General features: G+C 38.3%; 1 protein-coding gene and 1 long non-coding RNA gene across 3 annotated transcripts in view; one reads left to right on the forward strand and one right to left on the reverse strand.

The window, feature by feature from the left end:
• mapk14 (mitogen-activated protein kinase 14) overlaps positions 1-19455 on the forward strand; it is a 40953-nt gene continuing 21498 nt past the window's right edge. For both annotated transcript variants that reach the window (XM_003226475.4, XM_003226476.4), the window contains exons 1-4: positions 1-529; positions 7999-8128; positions 15630-15688; positions 19147-19258. In XM_003226475.4, coding sequence (XP_003226523.1) covers positions 414-529; positions 7999-8128; positions 15630-15688; positions 19147-19258 — 417 coding nt within the window. In that variant the 5' untranslated portion in view covers positions 1-413. The remainder of the gene's footprint in view (positions 530-7998; positions 8129-15629; positions 15689-19146; positions 19259-19455) is intronic.
• LOC103280410 (uncharacterized) overlaps positions 8245-19455 on the reverse strand; it is a 49472-nt gene continuing 38261 nt past the window's right edge. Inside the window, exon 5 of the long non-coding RNA XR_010005459.1 lies at positions 8245-8899. This is a non-coding gene — a long non-coding RNA (uncharacterized LOC103280410). The remainder of the gene's footprint in view (positions 8900-19455) is intronic.

The raw sequence follows: 19455 nt of genomic DNA on the forward strand, positions 1-19455 counted from the left end.
CTCGCGAGACCTCCGCGATCGATTGGTTCTGGCATCTAGGAAGAAGAAGGGGAGGTCGGGAGAAGTCAGGCGCGGGCGAGTCCTCGTCGCTGCGGGGCTGAGGCGGGCTTCTTCCTGCAGGGCGACCGCAAGCCTCCTTGCACTGAGGGGGGGGAGGCTTTTGCAGGAAGGGGGTCCCTAAAAGCAGTTCTCAAGGAAAGAGAGAGGCGCCCTGCCCTGCCCTGTGTTTCCTTCTCCTGCAGCAGCACGAGGCGTCCGGGCCAGCTGAGGCGACGGTTGGGCGCGCGCGACAGACAGACAGACAGAGACCCCTCCCCGTGTCCCCCTCCCGTCTGAAGGGGGCGGAGCCAAGGTCCCGCGCGAGGGTCTCCCTCCCTCCAGGCCGTGCTGGGCGGGGCTGGCTCGGGGTCGCGATGACCCAAGAGCGGCCCAAGTTCTACCGGCAGGAGCTGAACAAGACCATCTGGGAGGTCCCCGAGCGGTACCAGAACCTCTCGCCTGTGGGCTCCGGGGCCTACGGCTCGGTCTGGTGAGTGGGAGCTTTTCGTCGGAGGGGGAAAGGAGCTCCTCAGGGGAGCCTCGGGGTCCCACGTTGAAGGCAAACCTCTTTGGGGGCATCTGCACCGTCGAATGCATGCAGTTTGACACCACTTCAGGTCCCATGGCTCAGTGCTGTGGAATACTGGGAATTCTAGTTCGATGAGTTAGCATTTTTTGGCAGAGATGGCTGAAGGCTCCTAGGATTCCATAGCATTGAGCCATAGCAGTTAAAGTGATCTCAAAGTACATGAATTCAACACCCTCATCCTGCATACATCCATGTTTGCGGGGGAGGGGGGGGTGCATCCACGCTGCAGAATCAGTGCAGTTTGTTACATGTTTAACTGCCATGGCTCAATGCTGTAGAATCCTGGGGGGATTTCAGCCATATCTGCAGAATTGTGCTGATGTCCCACAGAACTATTATTTATTTATTTAGAACATTTATATTCGGCACTTCTCACCCTGAAGGGACTTAGAGCGGAGCACAACATATATTCTACAAACATTCAATGCCGCAACATAAACCATAAATATACATAAATGCTAAAATCAGTTATCTTCACATTAAAACCATTATTTAAAATCATCACCCTAGAACTCCCAGTATTCTATAGCATTGAGCCAAGGCAGCTGAAGGAGCCCCGGTGGCGCAATGGGCTGACCAAAAAGTCAGCGGTTTGAATCTGGAGAGTGGGGTGAGCTCCTGTCTGTCAGCTCCAGCTTCCTATGCAGGGACATGGGAGAAGCCTCCCACAGAATGGTAAACCATCCAAGCGTCCCCTGGGCAACGTCCTTGCAGACGGCCAATTCTCTCACACCAAAAGCGACTTGCAGTTTCTGAAGTTGCTCCTAACATGAAAATAAATAAGCTGAAGTGGTGTCAAACAGCAATCCGCTCCTCTCCTCTGCAAAAGCAGGCAGGCTAGCCTCTACACAGGTTCATTGTGCACTGTCACAGTGTCTGCTGCAGTTCCCTCGTCTCCTGCAAACCTCCTTGACCCCTTTGGTTCTGTCTTTGCACACACTCCACTACCTTTTAGTTCAGAGGAAGCAGCCTTTGGCAAAAAGGAGTTGTTTCATAATTGTTCAAGTTTCTTTTGAGATCACAAGGATTATAAAGAGGCTTGGCATTTTAGAAGCTGTTTGTTGTTTATTCGTTCAGTCGCTTCCGACTCTTCGTGACCTCATGGACCAACTTTTAGAAACTACTCTAGCATTTTATCAACTTTCATTGTTTTGTTGCCTGCCCAGTGTATATTGAGTATCTCTTATTTGGAATTCCATAATCCTCCAAAATTTCAGACACTTCTGGTTCCAGCATTTTGGATAAGGGGCGCTCAACCTTTATTGCTTTCTCTTAGTGCTTGATGCTGCTCATACTAAAGCAAAGTTTTAATTTCTGCATGACAGAAGGCATTCTGGACAGCCTTATTATGTTTATCTTATGTTGCATCTACACTTCAGAATTAATGCAGTTTGATACCACTTTATTTCCTTGGCTCAATTATATGGAATACTGGGATCTGTAGTTTGGTAAAGCACCAGCTTTCATTGGCAGAAAAGGCTAAAGACCTTGTAAAACTTCAACCCCCATGATTACGTTGCATTAATCCTGACAGTCAATTAATTAAACTTTGTAGATGCGTCCTTTGTAGATCGGTGGTGTACATAGTCTCTTGCCAATACACATGCACACACTGGAAAAAGGTTCAGAGTAAGTTAGGCTGGAAGTGACTGGATCACACAACAAGCATCATGAATGTGGCTGTTCATCCTAAGGGATGCATTATATCGACAGTTCCAAAACTTTGGTTCTCCAGGTCCTGCAGAAGTCCTAGCCAGCTTTGGCCAACTGTCAGGAATTCTGGGAGTTGTGGTCTAATACACCTGGAGGACAAATGTTGGGAATCACTGCATTATAGCAAAAACTGCTTCAATTGGCTCATTGCATTGAGAGCAGTACAGCCTTTTCCTTAAAACGAAGGAGGGTGTGTACTGAAGAGATTTTGTAACTAGCTGGTGTGAGGTTTCATAATCTTGTAGGAGAGGAACTTGTGAGGCAGCTGCTGGTAATGCAACAAGCATCACCCATAGCTATTTAGTATTATTACTGCTTTTGGCAGAGTTGTGGTTTCTGGAGAAAGAAGAAAAGCTTAAATATACAAGAACCTAATGGCACTGGTATTTTAAATGTTAGTATGTATACAGATTGCTCTCTGGTGCTGTACTAAGGATGTTCTGTTTATATGATATAGTGGTTATGTGATGCTGGACTGAAAGTAAATAAAACATTGATTACATAAGGAGGTATAATACACCTGATAAATCTTCAGCTTAAAAAAAGAACGTGAATTAGTCAGAGAGCACAAGATGACTTCATTGTCACACACATAGGGTGGATCAGGATATGTTATTGTATTTTCAGTAAAATCTTGGGTATTTTTTAGAAGCTGTAGTCTAGAAATTAGCAACCAACACTGAAACATTCAGGTGACATCACCCTGGCAAAACTGTTTCTGTTTTGCAGCAATGCAAACAGTACCACAGATTGCTGGTGAAGTGATTTCGCAGTTCTTCCCACACTGTTTCTGAGGAGAGGACATCAGAATAATTTCCAAATACCATTTATTTCAATTATAAAAAGATCTGGCATAAATCTGTATGTACACTGATCAAGCTAAATACAGTTTGACTAAATCATTGCCCATTTGAGTTAGGTATTTTTGTAATAGCTTGTTTTATAAAGTATATTTTATACTGTATATTCTAGATTATTCAAATGCTCATACTTGTAACAATATATGCAAACGCACATATTTCTAAAATATTAGTATGTATAAGTGCACAATGTTATTTAATTACTGTGAGTTGAAGTTAGTCATTCTTAGGGAACAAAACGTGTTCAGTGTATTTCTATGAATTCTCTTTTTTGTGGATTCTGATGAGTTTGTCAGAAGTCTATGTTAAAGCTCTGCAAAACATCACAGATATATTGTTAGTTTGATGTCAAAAACAAGGGCTCAGGTTTCAATTAGTCTTCTGAAACCATGCAAACCTGCTTTTTAAAAAAAAGTTTAGATATTATATTTCCTATATTAAACAAGACTGTTAGCAGTCTTCAACTTTTCTGTAGAAAGCAGCATTTCACTTATTGTTAAATTATGTTATAGATTCCCATAGAAGAAGGTGATGGGATTTCTTGATTTAGCACCCAGAGAGCCTACTAATGATATTTGAGCTTCGAGATAAGATTCCTTACAGGGTGATCTCTTCTATATATCTATTAAGATGTAATCTCCATTGAGTTAAATGGGGTTTACACCTGGGTAAATCCACATACAATTGTAGCCTGATTCTCAAGTAGGCATGCACAGTTCCTCTGTAATAATAATGATGATGATGATGATGATGATGACGACGATGATAACCTGCCTCTCTCCCCAGCTCGAGGCAGGGATCAACAGGGTCAAAACAGAGAGATAAAGACACAAGACTATTACAATACAAATAAAAGCTAAAATGCAGGTTAGAATTCACTGATAAAATGCAGTTAAAATTCTCAAGTTAAAATCGACTGGGTAGGCCTTCCGGAAGAGATAGGTCTTCAGTGGAGTTTTGATTTCTGACAACTGATTTATCTGTTAAATCTCTTCCAGCAGGTCATTCCACAGTCTTGGAGCAGCTGATGAAAAGGTCCTCTGGGTGACTGTTTGCCAGTCCGGTTCTGGCTGACTAGAGTAGCCACCCCCAGAGGACCTCAGTATCTGAAGTATATTGTATGAGAGAAGGCTATCCTGTAGGCAACCTGGACACAAAGCATATAGGGCTTTGAAGGTCAAAACCAATACTTTGTACTTTGCCCAGGAACTAATTGGCAACCAGTGGAGTGACTAGTATGGATGTGATTTGCTTGTTCCTAGATGTTCCTGTAACTACTCTGGTTGCTGTGTTTTGAACTAATTCGTGTTTCTGAACTTGGTACAAAGGTAGCCCAATGTAAAGTGCATTATGGAAGTTCAACATTGAGTGACCAGCATGTGCACCACCATGTTTAGGTCCTCCAATTCTAGTTATGCCACTGCAAAGTATTAAGCCATATCCTGCCCTGCTTTCACAGTTTGGACAAGGATTTTTCTCTTTTTTTCCCCTTGCTATTCTGTATATTCATTCTCATAATAGCTTTGCAGTATAATTATTTATTGCCTCTTCAGTTTTGAATAAAAAGATGATACCTTGAGCTCTGTAACCAAAATAAAATATTGCACACACGTATGCACTGTACAGAAATGCTCTTGGGGAAAGAGACGACCCTTTTCCAATTTCCAGAAACACTTCAGTTATAAAATGCTGAAATATAGAGGTGGCATTGGGGCCAACTCTGGGGTTACACAATATTGCTGGGAAGGGCCTCAGGTGGGTTCAAAAAGGAAAGAAAAGGTTTCCTTTTCTTGACTCAATCTCAACAGTCCTATTTAAACTTTTCTTTAAGATTCTAATTGCAAGCTGACTGCAGCTCTGAACAAAAGTCCCACTGTATACATGGCAGCATGTCATTATGTCTCTCAGTTCTTTCACATATCTAACTTGGTGATCTTCGTGAACTATTGAGAGAACTTTTCTATTCAAATCTCTGTCTTAATGCATTTAAATCCCTTAAGGGGAAAATCCATTTAAATCAGGTTTCCCTATTGCATATTAAGGTTTTCTCTTAGAAATACAGTACTACCATAATAGTATTAGCTCGACAGTTAAATAGATATCTTATATGTTTGGATTCTACATTTAAGTAATGTGTTGATTTCTTATGTTACTTGGTCATTGAATAACTTTTATGGATATTTTGGGAGAGTAACTGGAATTTAATCTAACAGAGCTGATAAAAGGGAAGTTCAGTTTGTAAAAGTGGAAATCCATTCATGTAATATTAGATTTATCCTTGTGCTTGCATCTTGCAGAAACAATTTGTCTGTTGTTCTAGAAAAATACACTTCACTTATCCCACTTCCTTTGTTTGGCTCAGTACGTGGGTTGCAATCACTATACAAAGTATATTTTATGGAGGACAAAGTAATATTGAGCATGATCATTGCAGGATTTTGGGACAGATAGAGAGAAAATACATCTTCTCGGTTTTATGTTAAAACATGGAATGATTACCTATTTTCTGTTGGATAAAAGGGAACTACATGCTACCCAGTCTGATGAAACACTTCTGGGATTCATTTCATCAACAGAGCAAAAAGAAACCCAACTTGTTCCACTAAATATTCCTCATATGGTATAGCTCACTACAAATGACTTCTGTATTTAGTTTCCATTCAAACTTAATTTTTATTACTTTGAACCGTTAGGGCCTAGGGGCATATAAAATATATTTATTTTCATGTATGAGGTAGTGTTCTGCATTTCTTTGTAATGTAGTAAATCTTCCAAACTCTTGGGTTCCATTCTGTGACATTGTGCAGTGCTTCTTTTAAAGTGTACAAGAATGACATGTGTGCTTTTTGTGAATGGTATTCATGGAATCCTAATAAAATTGTTAGGCTGGAATCCAACAGTTCTGGATGTCTTCTGGAATGATAGCAGGTTCCAGTGGAGTTGAGAGAGGCTTAATTATTATTAATATTATTTGTGTAATGGAAATGTATAGTGTTTCATTGACTTTTTTTGCAGAAGAAAGGAAGTGACTTTTTTACTGTTGGTAATACTGACCTAACTAGAAATTTGGTAGGAAACACTTGTAGAGAGGCATTATTCAGGGTTGTCCTATTTTTTTGACTTCCCTGGGCCACACTGGCAGAAGGATTATCTTGGGCTGTATATTCCCATAAAACCGAAGTAAAAATATTTATTTTTCTTTATTTACCATATTTATATCCTGCCTTTCTTATCCCAGAGCGGACTTAAGTGTTCGCTGTGTGGCTGCGCTATGCTTAGCACACAATATACATTTGAATTATTTTTCACAATTCATTTTATGCAACATTGCAACAGTCTTCTTACTCTTTACCTCATTAATTTAACAGTTTTTTTGTTTCTTCTGGCTAAACTGTTTGCAATTATAATGCAAATTGTGGATAATACTCTGATATTTGTGAATGTAAAATACATTGATTCTTCCATTTCGTTCCATTGTTGTCTATAAGGTTTGTGCTCAAGAACCACACAGTCAAGTAACAAAAATAAGTTCAGAAATAATCACAAAAATATCATAATTATTTCAGTAAATTTACGATTTTGTGTTGTGTTTGTGTTCATAACCATCCAAGGTTATAAATGCGGCCCATGGGTTGGATAAGTCTGCTTTAAATTATTTCTAGTTACAGTTCTTCCTCTAACATCACACATGTCAACGGACTGGTTTCAATTGGGAGCAGCTTCTGACAATTTATTTTGTGAACAGTGGAATCAATGCAGTTATCCTTTTTCTTTTCTTTTGTCAGAGGCATAAATATATAGATAGGATTTCATTCCTTTTACATACGAAAACAGTATACTGTTCATATTGACCGCTCTACCATGTGACTTCCAGGTTATTGAAGAATTACTATGTAGGATCCATTAAAAGATAAATAACCCAACCCTAGAGCTTCTAGGATATGTATTTCTGCAAATGGCCTGTTGAGAAGTATGCATTAAGCGTTTCCACATGCTGTGATTAGGATGTAAATGTTCTTGCTGCTGAAATGTTGCAATATATGAACGTTGAGGCTGAAACGTTCAAGGAAGTTGCAGAAAGTTATTGCTCTATCTCTTGTTGTGAGTCACTACATTGTTGCAAAATATACCATACTTTATATGTAATTCCAGTTGTGCTCATGAAACTTCTCTGTGATTGGTTTTGCCATAGAAAATTGTAGACTCCTCATCTTAATACAGTAGAGTCTCACTTATCCAACATAAACGGGCCGGCAGAACGTTGGATAAGTGAATATGTTGGATAATAAGGAGGCATTAAGGAAAAGCCTATTAAACATCAAATTAGTTTATGATTTTACAAATTAAGCACAAAAACATCATGTTATACAACAAATTTGACAGAAAAAGTAGTTCAATACGCAGTAATGCTATGTAGTAATTACTGTATTTACGAATTTAGCACCGAAATATCACGATATATTGAAAACATTGACTACAAAAATGCGTTGGATAATCCAGAACGTTGGATAAGCGAGTGTTGGATAAGTGAGACTCTACTGTAATACTAATACTAATGAGCATTATGGTGACTCTTATGGAAATCCATACTTAACACTTTTCTAATAATTTATTTAAATCTGGTTTCTAAACTTTGAGTTAGCTCCTTCATTCAGTAGCTTGTTTTTCCCTAAACACAGATTCAAAATTATGTTCTTTGAATGAAAAAGATACCTGTTAATCATTTTCACAGAGAAATCACATTTCAGTTCTGATATTCATTCTTAATAATGAATTGTTTATACTATTCTTTTGCAGCTCCGCCTTTGATACTAAAACTGGCTTGCGTGTGGCTGTGAAGAAATTGTCCAGGCCATTTCAGTCCATCATACATGCCAAAAGAACTTACCGTGAACTACGTTTGCTTAAGCATATGAAGCATGAAAATGTAAGTTTCAGTAGAAACCTAAAAATTTACGTTTTGTTTCAGATTTTAGGATAACTGTAAACCCTAGTTTGTTAACTCAGGTTTCCAGGGGATAGAATCCCAAACCATGCTAAAGGATAGGTGGTGGTTGTACTAAATTTTAGTACCAAAAGATACAAAGATTCAAGGGAAGTAATGTATTGCACTATGTAACACAATTTATTTCCCTGAGTTATAAATGCCATTTTCTAATTGAGCCTATCATAAAAACATAAAAAAAGTTTATTAAACTTCAAAAACTTTGTTTTTCTGGGACATCCTGCAACACATTTTGCTTTAGTTTTTCAGTGAATATCTCAGAGTTTTTGGCAGCCACACAAGCGAGGTTTCTAGAGTATAATCACTACTTTTAAATTAAGTACCACCACAATTAAACAGGAAACAACACTTTCAAACCAGGAACAGATTTTTTTTTCAAATTTTGTTACATAGTGTTATTCTAAATTTCAGTTTCAGTTCTTCATTCATATTAAAGGCTAATAAAATTTACATTCTGAATAGTCATTAAAAAAACAAAAAACAACCCCAATTTTAAATTATTTCATGAATTTCTGACTTCTATTTAAGTTTTATTTCTTGTGTCCTGTGCAATGAAAATTATAAATCTCCTAGTATTTTCTATTACAGGTATTGGTTTCAGAGACATCTTGTAGATCTTCAGATTTTAGGATTTTCTCAAGGAATTGACTAGAGATTGATTCAGACCTTTGGAAGTAATGGGTGAATCTTCAGCTACAGGAACAATAGCAAAAATAGCATAGCATTAGATTGTTTCAGTAATATCACAATAACAGTATTGCAAAAACAGCTCTTCCTCTTTTGCTGCTATCAAGACTTTTAGTATTAACTGCTCAGTTTGGTATATGCATTGATTAGAATATTTCATTTTTTTCACTTGTCTTCCCTAGTCCTAACTTCACCAGTTCTGCCATTTTCAAATGAATGTGACTATATAGCTCTTTCAGAGTTTTAAAGTAAAATGTTGGCACAAACCTTTAAAAAATCTAAAATATGTCTTCAGGCATGCAAACTAACGGGAAAAGGCATTGAGAGAGCAGGCTTACCATTTTGTGAAAAGTGTCTCATAATCTTCCTTTAAAGTCTCTTAAACCATACATCAGTGGAATTAAAGCTGTCCTGAACTTCTGTTGCAGCTTTTGTCTTGTATCTGATTTCTAGATAGCATGCTACCTACATGCAAGTTTTTTTTCTTTTTTGCAGATAGTTACAACAGCATTGAATTCTTAAAGCTTGTTAGTTATTGTTATTGAGTAAAGAAACGCCCATTGAATTATGGTAAAGCTTTGGCAAAATGCTTGACTTAGAAGACAATTTCCTTCCAGATCATTTGTTTCTTTACCTGCTTGTGTTTCTCCTCAGTCAAAGATGTGACTGACAAGTGTATAGGTGAAACCTTTCTTGGTCCCAAAATTTTAATTGTGGAATTCAACCTTTAGATGCATTTTGATGTCAGATCAAAAAGGTTTTCAGCATGTTTTTGCTGTGGTGAATCATTGAATTGTGTACTCCTTCCTTTTTATGTCATGAGCAGGCTTATGTTAAACTATTGTAATTATCTGCATTGTACCAAACTATGTTTATTTATATTACTTAACTGTTTCTTGTCTTTGGACATTTTCAAATGTACTGTATAATGAGGAAGTTTTTACAAAATGCGGGTGTTTCAAAAATGCATGCATTGCTCCTTCTAGTTTCAGAGATGATAAGCTTTCCTGGTAAAAAATTCAATTGCTAGAATTTAGGTAGAGTTCTCTGATTGTACTTGCTCATCATTGTTTTCATTGTGCAACTCTATTTAACATATGATATCTAATCTTCTAATACATTTTGAAAAACGTTATATTCTTCCAGGAGGTTAGTCTTGCAGTAGTTTTACAAAGCAATTACTTTGTCAGCAATGTTCTTTGCTCTCAGTAGAGTTTCTTAGTTATGTTTTTTTTTAACACAGTTGGATCTTGGATTGAGATTATAATTGTATAGTTTGTGTTAGGAGATAGCAAAGACAAGGTAAGAGTAGATGAAGAAAATTTGCCAGTGAGATAGGTTGTAGATGAGAACCCATAACAAAAGGTTGCATGTTATGCATTGTAGAACCTTGTCTTGTCTGCAGCTAATAACTCGGTAACAATTTCTGTTTGGTCTACTGCAGTGTTACATATGTATACTTTATTACAATGTGTGTATTAATGATCACTATCACAGTAAATAATCCAGAGATTTACAAGTTATAGAAAAATGTTTGAGTAATGACATTTCAGTTTGATTTCCACTAGAAGCGGAGAAAATAGTTAACATTTATATTGAATAAAGACTTATTAAAATGTAGTTGGAAAGTGACATCCATGATTTTACTCCACTTCTCCTTGATTTTTAGTCTTTATTTCACATAATTTCAAAAGTTTCTACAACTTTCTGAAGACCTGGTTTTGTATGTATAAAGGAGTGTCTGGTTTTAGTAATATAGATCATTCATTATGTTCGGATATAGGATGGGAAAGGGTCAGTAACTGAACCTATTCAAATGCTCTTAACACAATTTATCTTACTCAAATTGCACTTGAATGTATTTGTCTTAGTCCTTAGTCCCCTCTGCTGAATTAGCAAGGGCAGGAAGTTCAAGATAATTTAATTTACAATAAAGAACCAGATTTTGCTTAGCAAAACCCCTTCTTTAATAATTAAATCAATAACTTAATTCTGCAATTAAATGAATACTGAAATTCCAACATTTAAAAAATAAATCTAGGCTCTTTCTTTTTATCAGAAAAGTTCCTCTCAGTTGATAACCTACCTGATTTTAATTAATTCCTACCACTACTATAATTTCTCATGACAATTCCTATTTGCAGAAATGAGGTGGTGGGAGTTACATTTCCACCTTACACCAACCAGAGTAAAAATTGTAGCCATAGATTCCTTTTTATGTTCTCTTAGCAAAGTTTTATTTTCTCTTAGGAGTGTTGGTATTTGACTGATATCACAGACAAGCCTTAATTCCTCATAACACTTTGTCCCTATAAAGCTTGTTGAAGGACCCCTGGACACTTATTTCATCTGTCTTTAGTATGGTATCTGACTATACTTCTAGTCAATACAGAATGCTTGTCATGAAAAACAAAAGAATATTTATTTATTTTTAAATGTAGTTTATAAGAAGAAAAATTACTTTGTTTTCAGAAGTATATTATTGCAATATAGATCTTTTGTTACAAAATGTACTTAAACTGATAAAATTCTTAGCATATCTCCTCCATACATATCAGTGCTTTTCAAACAGGGTTGACTGGTAGAAATTCAGAAGCCATCAGCTGTCAATCCCTGGAGAATTTCCAGGCAGGAAAACTAGTGTCAATGGGCACAAATATTGAACTAAACCCATTAGTTCTTACTGTAACGCCTGCTTAACCATCTGTTTCCAAATAATAATAATAATAATAATAATAATAATAATAATAATAATAATAAGGCACTGACTTTCGTCCCTTTCCCTCCATACTCACAGAAGTCTCTCTCAGCTGTGAGGCACCCGTTTCTTGTCCTTTTGAGTCACCAAAATGCTTCACTCATTTCCCTCATACAATATATGAAAGCTTTGGAGAGCATAGGAAAAGGTTAACACCTGTGGTGTTTGTTTTGTTGTCTGTGCCCCTTTTCAGAAGATTTTACCTCATTTTCTGTCCCTATGATCTTTGGATTCTGGAAAAAAATTGCTTGTTGTAGAAATGAAATTTGGTGATAAAGCTTCAGTGGAGACACCTTTCCCCCATGATAACTTTTTCAAGAGTTGATTTTCCTCCCTAGGGGTAGATTTCTCTAACTTCCTGTTGCCTCACTCTCAACTTGAGTTGTTTGTAAGTCATATGTTTGTAACTTGGGGACTGCCTGTACTGAGTATCCCTTGCCTGAAGAAACCTATGAAATTTATGAACTCTTCTTAAGTTGACAGGTGACTTGAAAGCACATGTGTCCACACTTCTGCCAGCGAGGATGTTTGTACCTCTGTGACAAACACAGATCTAATAGCATACCTATTGGTATGCCCTGCACATCAACTGTGATACCTGGTCCTTTGTGGGAGTGTGACTCCCATGTAGGGATGGGAGTTGACTCAAAGAAGGCATGAAACAATGCTTTGTGTGACCCAGAAACTGCATTTATTTATTTATTTCTCACATTTATATCCCGCCCTTCTCACTCGAAGGGACTCAGGGCGGCTTACAACAGTGGCAACAATTAGATGCCCATACAAATCAATATAAAACAGCACATAAAACAGTTAAAACTATTAAAATACATTATGAATTAAAAATATACATTTCAAACATAAAATCAGATCCGTTCTACCTCATACTTTGTCCATAGTTCAGTCTGTGTCATCTTCACCATTTATTGATTAAAAGCCTGGGCACACAGCCATGTTTTTAGGGCTTTTCTGAAGCCCAACAGGGTTGGAATTTGACGCATCTCTCTTGGGAGGGTGTTCCACAGCCGGGGAGCCACCACCGAGAAGGCCCTGTCCCTCGTTCCCACCAGCCGCGCCTCCGAGGCAGGTGGGACCGAGAGCAGGTCCTCTCCAGATGATCTCAGGGATCTTGCTGGCTCATAGGAGGAGATACGTTCAGACAAGTAGATTGGGCCGGAACCGTTTAGGGGTTTATAGGTCAAAACCAGCACTTTGAATTGGGCTCGGTAGCATATCGGCAGCCGGTGGAGCTGGCTTAACAAGAGGGTGGTACGCACCCTGTAAGTCGCCCCAGTTATTAATCTGGCTGCTGCACGTTGTACTAATTGGATCTAGGATACATGTGGTAGCCCTCACCTCTCCAAGCACCTTGTCCACGTCCTCGAGTTGAACAGATTGAAAAGAATCCATCAAAATGGGACAAGCAGATGCTCGTGTTACATCCCCGGAGACTGCCGTTAATATGGTGTCAAAGCTAGAGCGGATTGAAGCAACTTTGTCCGCAAAGAACCAAGCAAATGCTTCACAGCAGGCTGCCAAGTTGTCAGGGATCCCGTCCACAGGGGCGGGATATAACAAACCTCTGACAACTTGAAACAGCTCCGCTGGACGGTTCTTTGCGGATGCAATATTAGCTGCAAAGAAACATTCTTTGCAGCATCTATTGCCGCTGCATAAGCCCTGAGATAGAAGCTCAGCTGTGTTCGGTTTGACCCGTTTGGCTCTGAACGCCACACATCCTGTAGTCCCCTCTTCTTTCGCTTCATCACTGCCAGCTGCTCAGTAAACCAAGGAGATGGTTTAGCTCGGGTACTCGAGAGGGGACGTTCCGGAGCGATCGTGTCTACTGCCCTGGCCGCCTCCTTGTTCCAAAGAGCGACCAGAGCATCGACAGGGTCACCAGCCGAGGTGGCGGGAAACGCCCCAAGAGCCGTCAGGAATCCATCCGGATCCATAAGTCTCCTGGGGTGGACCATCTTAATTGGTCCTCCACCCCTGCAGAGGTTGGGGGGCACAGTGAGCCTAAACCTGATCAGGTGATGGTCGGTCCATGGCAAAGGAGCGATGGTGAGCTCCTCCACACTGCCACCTTCCTCCCATCCCTGACAGAAAACCAAGTCGAGTGTATGCCCAGCTCTGTGGGTAGGGACAGATACAAATTGGGACAGCCCCATGGTTGCCATGGCGGCCATGAAGTCCTGAGCCGTCCCAGAAAGAGTGGTCTCGGCATGGACATTGAAGTCCCCCAGCACCATAAGCTGTTGAGACTCCACTGCCAAGCCTGAGACCACCCCCGCTAGCTCAGGTAGGGAGACTGTAATGCAGTGGGGTGGTCGATACACTAACAGATTCCCTAAACTGTCCCAGCTCCCTACCCTAAGATGGACACATTCAAACGAGGTTGACTGCGGGATGGGGCACCTGGTCAGGGGGATGGACTCCTTGTAGACCACTGCGACCCCTCCTCCCCTCCCTCCAGATCTTGGTTGGTGCTGCACGGCATAGCCTTTGTAATTAGGACTGTATTCATTTATTTATTTTCTAAGAAGATATATTTAATATACTTCAGCACTAATGGAAAGCAATGAAATGGAACTTTGGTAGCAACTACCATCTCAAAAGGGCAGTGGGCAAGATGGGAAAGCACACCCTTAACAAGAATTGTTGGCTGACAACAGTAGAATCTGTGGCATGCCTCAGCGCTGTGTAAGAAAAGAGTTCCAGAGTGGGTTCAGTGTTTTCTCCCAGTGCTGATTTGTCACAGATAGTGATATGAGTACCGCTATTTATTTCTTAGATTTTTAAACTGTTGTAACAATTTTTTCTTGGAGTACACATCACAGCATAAAATATAAGATAACAAAATACTGACAGGTTGGATTAAAGCAAAATAAAATTGGTAAGAATAATGCAATGTAAAGACTTAGAGACATAAAACATTGTTCTTACAATTTATGAGAAAATGAAAAAAAGAAATAACCTAATGGCAGAAAAGGCATTTCCTGTCTTCTTCCTCCATTAATTGCCTTACAGTGGGTTCCCACTAGTGCAGTGATGGGCAACCTTTTGCACTTGGTGTGTCAAAATTCACCAAAAAACCTAGCATGACTTGGGTGGTGTGTCACTTTGAGAAAAAACCCCATAATTTCACAGTATGTATAGTTTAAATAACAAAAAGGTATAATTGTAATATATAACTGTATTTAATAAATCAAAAACTATTTACTGCCATTATTTCAATGTACAAGAACCTATGGTACCTCTTGCAGTTTCCACACTGATTTCTCTCTATTCTAGTTTCAATGTAGTCATGAATAATGAATAATATAATAATAATATAACGGTAATAATATGATAATATACTACGATAATAATAGAATAATAATAGAATTAGAATAGAATTTATATATAAAAAAAATGTAATGTGCATAATTCCCATGGAGTAAACAACAAAACCACTGGACCAAATCACACCAAATTTGGCCACAAAAGTCATCCAATCAATCTGCATGCGGCAGCGTGTCAGCAAAAATGGCTAGGCGTGTCAGTGTTGACACGCGTGTCATAGGTTGGCCATCACTGCACTAGTGGCTGCTATTGACTTCAACGTAATAAAGGTTTTTTGAAATAACTGTACCACTTGTTTTTTTAATACTGTTAATTCTGTGAATTAAGAGAATCAGCTTCTACTGAGAACAGTGATCTAGAAAGAGAGAAAAAACATGAAGAGACTTCTTACAACATATTTCTTTGATTTTTCTTGCTTGTAGCTCACTGATCAGATTTCAGGAGATCTGACACTTATCTAATTTAAAGAAATTGTTGTCAGTTTGTGTCTTTGTGTACAGATGAGTTCTATAAATGTGGTAACACAGCAGGCACAACTGTATTAATAGTGTACGTACTTGCATTCAAAAAGGCCAGATTAATGTCTAAAGTTTGCAATTCTTCATAGATGTCTTTTTTTCCCCTTTACAGGTTATTGGTCTTCTAGATGTTTTTACACCTGCAAAATCGCTAGAGGAATTCAATGATGTGTACGTAGAACTTTGAAACTGCATTGCAAATATTTTAAAATTTGTTGTTGGAATAAGTTTGCCATCTCACTGTAATTATGATAAATCTACAGTATTCAATTAAGAGAGGCTTTATTCTGTCATGGGGTTTGATATATTGAAAAACAATTATATATACTCATGTAGAAGTCAAACTCAAGTATCTGTTGAGGGCAGGTTTTGGGGCCAAAGTTAATGGATTTTAATATGACCTGTGGATAAGCGGAGGGTCGTCATTTTGTGGAAAGAAGAAAGAGTGGCCAGCTGCACATGGACACTGCTGCCATTTCCCCACCTGCACATTTTAAAATGCCAAAAGTGGTGCCACGATGGAGAGAGTAGAAGGGTTCATTGCTGCTTTTAGTCCCAGGATGGACTAAACTGTTACCTTTCACCATTCTACTCAGAGAAGGGGATGGTTTGCTTTTTTTGATAAGAGTTAAAATACAGTAGTCTTGTGGATAAGACAACCCAGGCTTTTTGGATTGATTTTTTGATAAACGTTTATAGACTTGTATGTGAGTATATAATGTACTGTTTTTACCTTTTCAGCAATTTTGCTGTTATAGAGGTATATATGCTTTTACATCTCTTCATTGTTTACATGGAAAGCTGGCAAAGAACTTCAGCCTATTTTTGTGGTACATAAAACTGGAGTAAGGTCATGTACACTACCAAGTGTAAATGTAATATGAATATTTGCTAGTTTTTGTATGTGCATTAAAGAAACCGTTGCCAGCTACATCTGTATTTAATGCTAGTATTTTGATCCAGCTTTATATGACCCATGCAATTCTATCAGTACACTATAAGCATAATTCTCACATTCTATATATCAGATATTTACTACACTAATCTGCAATCTTTATTAAAGCTAGTGGTCACAATAAATTTCTTCCACTTTTGTGACTCATCTGAACTTTGTGTCTGGTCATGCATCACATATCCGGAGACTCACAGCTCATATACCAATCTCATGCAGTAACAATGTAAACTAAATCGTGTGCTGCTCAAAATTGGTTTACTGCAATTATTTCTTTTTTAAGTTTCCTTCTAGACTAGATGTAAATATACTACATAGCAGTACCTTTACAACTCAAGAGCTGCTTTGAAGCAATATTGTGTCCAGTTCAGATAGCTTTCACCAGTTGAACTGAATGGTGCTGTAATTGCAGTGTTTATAGAAACATTTCTAACTCGGTGTTAAATTATTATGTGGCCTGGGTTATTCACATAGATTTAGGGGTTTTAATATGTTTTAAGTTTAGGTGAACATTGTAGCTAAGTGAAAATGCTAGAGTTTTATGTATTGGATATAGGGGAGGCATCATACTGAGCATAGTGTTTTAATTTACTAGAAGAACCTTTCTGGGTTCGAATAAATTGCTGCTTTTAAGGAGGGAAATAATGCTAGATTTGTCCTTCGTGCATCAGCTTTTTTGGCAACTTGGAAAGAGTGAAACCTAGTAGCTTCAGTCACTACTTTGCATCAAGGCAGACTCACTGAAGGCTGTGACTATGAGGTGAGACTGAGACATTTGCCACTTGGTAATCTACTAAATAATCGTGTTCTAAACCTGTTGGGCTTGTATGCAGCAGTTTCAAAGCACATGCTGGGACAAGCTTTCTATTTTAAAAAGCACTTTGTTACTAGAATAGTGCTACACACTTCCTACACATTGTACACACCTTTCCCAAATTTCTTTTGTGGAGAAATGGAAAGACTGAGAGCAGGCTTATTTCACCATTGTTGAAGAAAGGGTGTGAATGCAGTGAAATTATTAGCTTTAAAAATTCTTGTTCTCTCATGGCTTTATATCTAAAAGATTTAGAATAACTCCTGTTATTTTCCTAGAAACTGGTTTACACATGCCTTTGGTGTACGAATGGAATGCAATGGGGCAGGGTGTGCATGTGAATTCCTATGGAACTGGGTCCAATCATGCAGTCTTTCTGTCATATGGGGAGAGGGGGGAAAGACATGACCTCTGTAAATTGGGCCCTGGTGCATTGCATACATGTTGGACACTATTATGGCTACTTCAAGGAATAGATTTTGAGTGTCATAAAAGCAGGGGATCACATCTGTCAATTTCCCCCCACTATTTGGTTAATTTTTTAATCCAGTAGTTTAAATTTAATGTATTAAATCAGATTTAAATAAATTTATTTACTATTCAATGATTGTTTTCTTTATGGAGAATTTATACAGTAGTAACATGTTTTGCACATACTATATATATGTAAAGTTGCATAGATTATAATTTTACTAAACCAGATATATTTAATTTCATATGAATTAGAATAATAGAATCACAGAGTTGGAAGCAACCATAGGATGCAATCCAATCCCCTGCCATTCAGAAACATAGAATCTAAGTATCCCCATCCAGCCTGTGCTTGAAAACCTCCAGAGAAGGATACTTCACCACACTCTGTGATAGCATATTCCACTGCTGAACAGTTCTTATTCTCAGGAAGTTATCTCTCCCCCCCCCCCCCCCCCAATGTGATATTCTTTCAAATATTTAAACATGGCTATCGTGTCCACTCTCAGCCTTCTTTTCTCCATGCTAAACATACTCAGGCCATAACTGTTCCATGTAATTTAAAAAGAAATATTCCATATACAGTATATTATACTGTATCTGCATATCTAAGTGTTTTGAACAAGGGAAGGTTCTGTGCATGGGCTCCGGGTTATTGCTTGGAGGAGGTTGAAGAAGGGGGTTGACTAAGAGGGAGAGAGGGAGGAAGGAAACACGTCTGACTGCAAAACCAGATGGGCTAGAATAAGAAGATCCTGAATGCAGTCACAAATGCAATTGCCAAATCCAAACTCTTGATGCCAAAATGAAAATAACAGTTGGATTTTGGGAGTGAAATCAGTGTAAAAGAACAAATTGGTAGTTAATTTAAACTTATTTTATTTTATAGTTCTTGATTGTATAATATGTTTAAGGGATTTTCTGTCACTTGTGCCAAAACAATAGCTGGATGCAGGTATTTTAGACTGTCCCATCAATTAATGTCCATACAGTCTGTACGCCACACATAAGCTTTTGCCATTCCTGACTGATTGCCGGGGCAGATAGTAGTTTAGTATTTAAATGAACCCTCTGCACCGTGAAACATTTTTGAAAGCCATTTGGCAAAACTTCAAACAGTTCCTGTATGGTTCTGAGGCAGAACAGCTTCCCATAGGCACTCACCTGAGAATTATTTCAATGGAATATAATGGAGTTTGCTACCTGCTGCTATCTAGGTATATTGTATTGACACTAATGTAGGTATTTATGATGCTAATAATAATTAGTACTGATCATTTTAAGGTGCTTAGATATTCGTGAGTTTTTCTGATTTTAAGTGATTCTAATTTTTAAAATTAGACCCTGGAATATACTGCCTTCCTCAACTTTTGTTTTTCTTTTGTTTTCTAGATATCTTGTAACCCATCTCATGGGGGCAGATCTGAACAACATTGTAAAATGTCAGAAACTCACAGATGACCACGTACAGTTTCTTATCTATCAAATTCTTCGTGGTTTGAAGGTATTAGCATCAGTCTTATTGTTGTAATAAATCTTCTGTTTGTAAATGAAAACTCTCCAAATTGTTTCCATTCAGATGATAGGATGAGTGGATCTGTAGAACTTGGATTCTGTTCAGGTTTTCAATTTTCTGTGACCGTTTCTGTCTTGTTTCTTTGCCTCCCTATTTCAGTTTGCACAAAAATTGTATGTCTGTAG

This window comes from Anolis carolinensis, chromosome 4, assembly GCF_035594765.1.
Source record: "Anolis carolinensis isolate JA03-04 chromosome 4, rAnoCar3.1.pri, whole genome shotgun sequence".
In the NCBI taxonomy this organism is placed as follows: domain Eukaryota; kingdom Metazoa; phylum Chordata; class Lepidosauria; order Squamata; family Dactyloidae; genus Anolis; species Anolis carolinensis.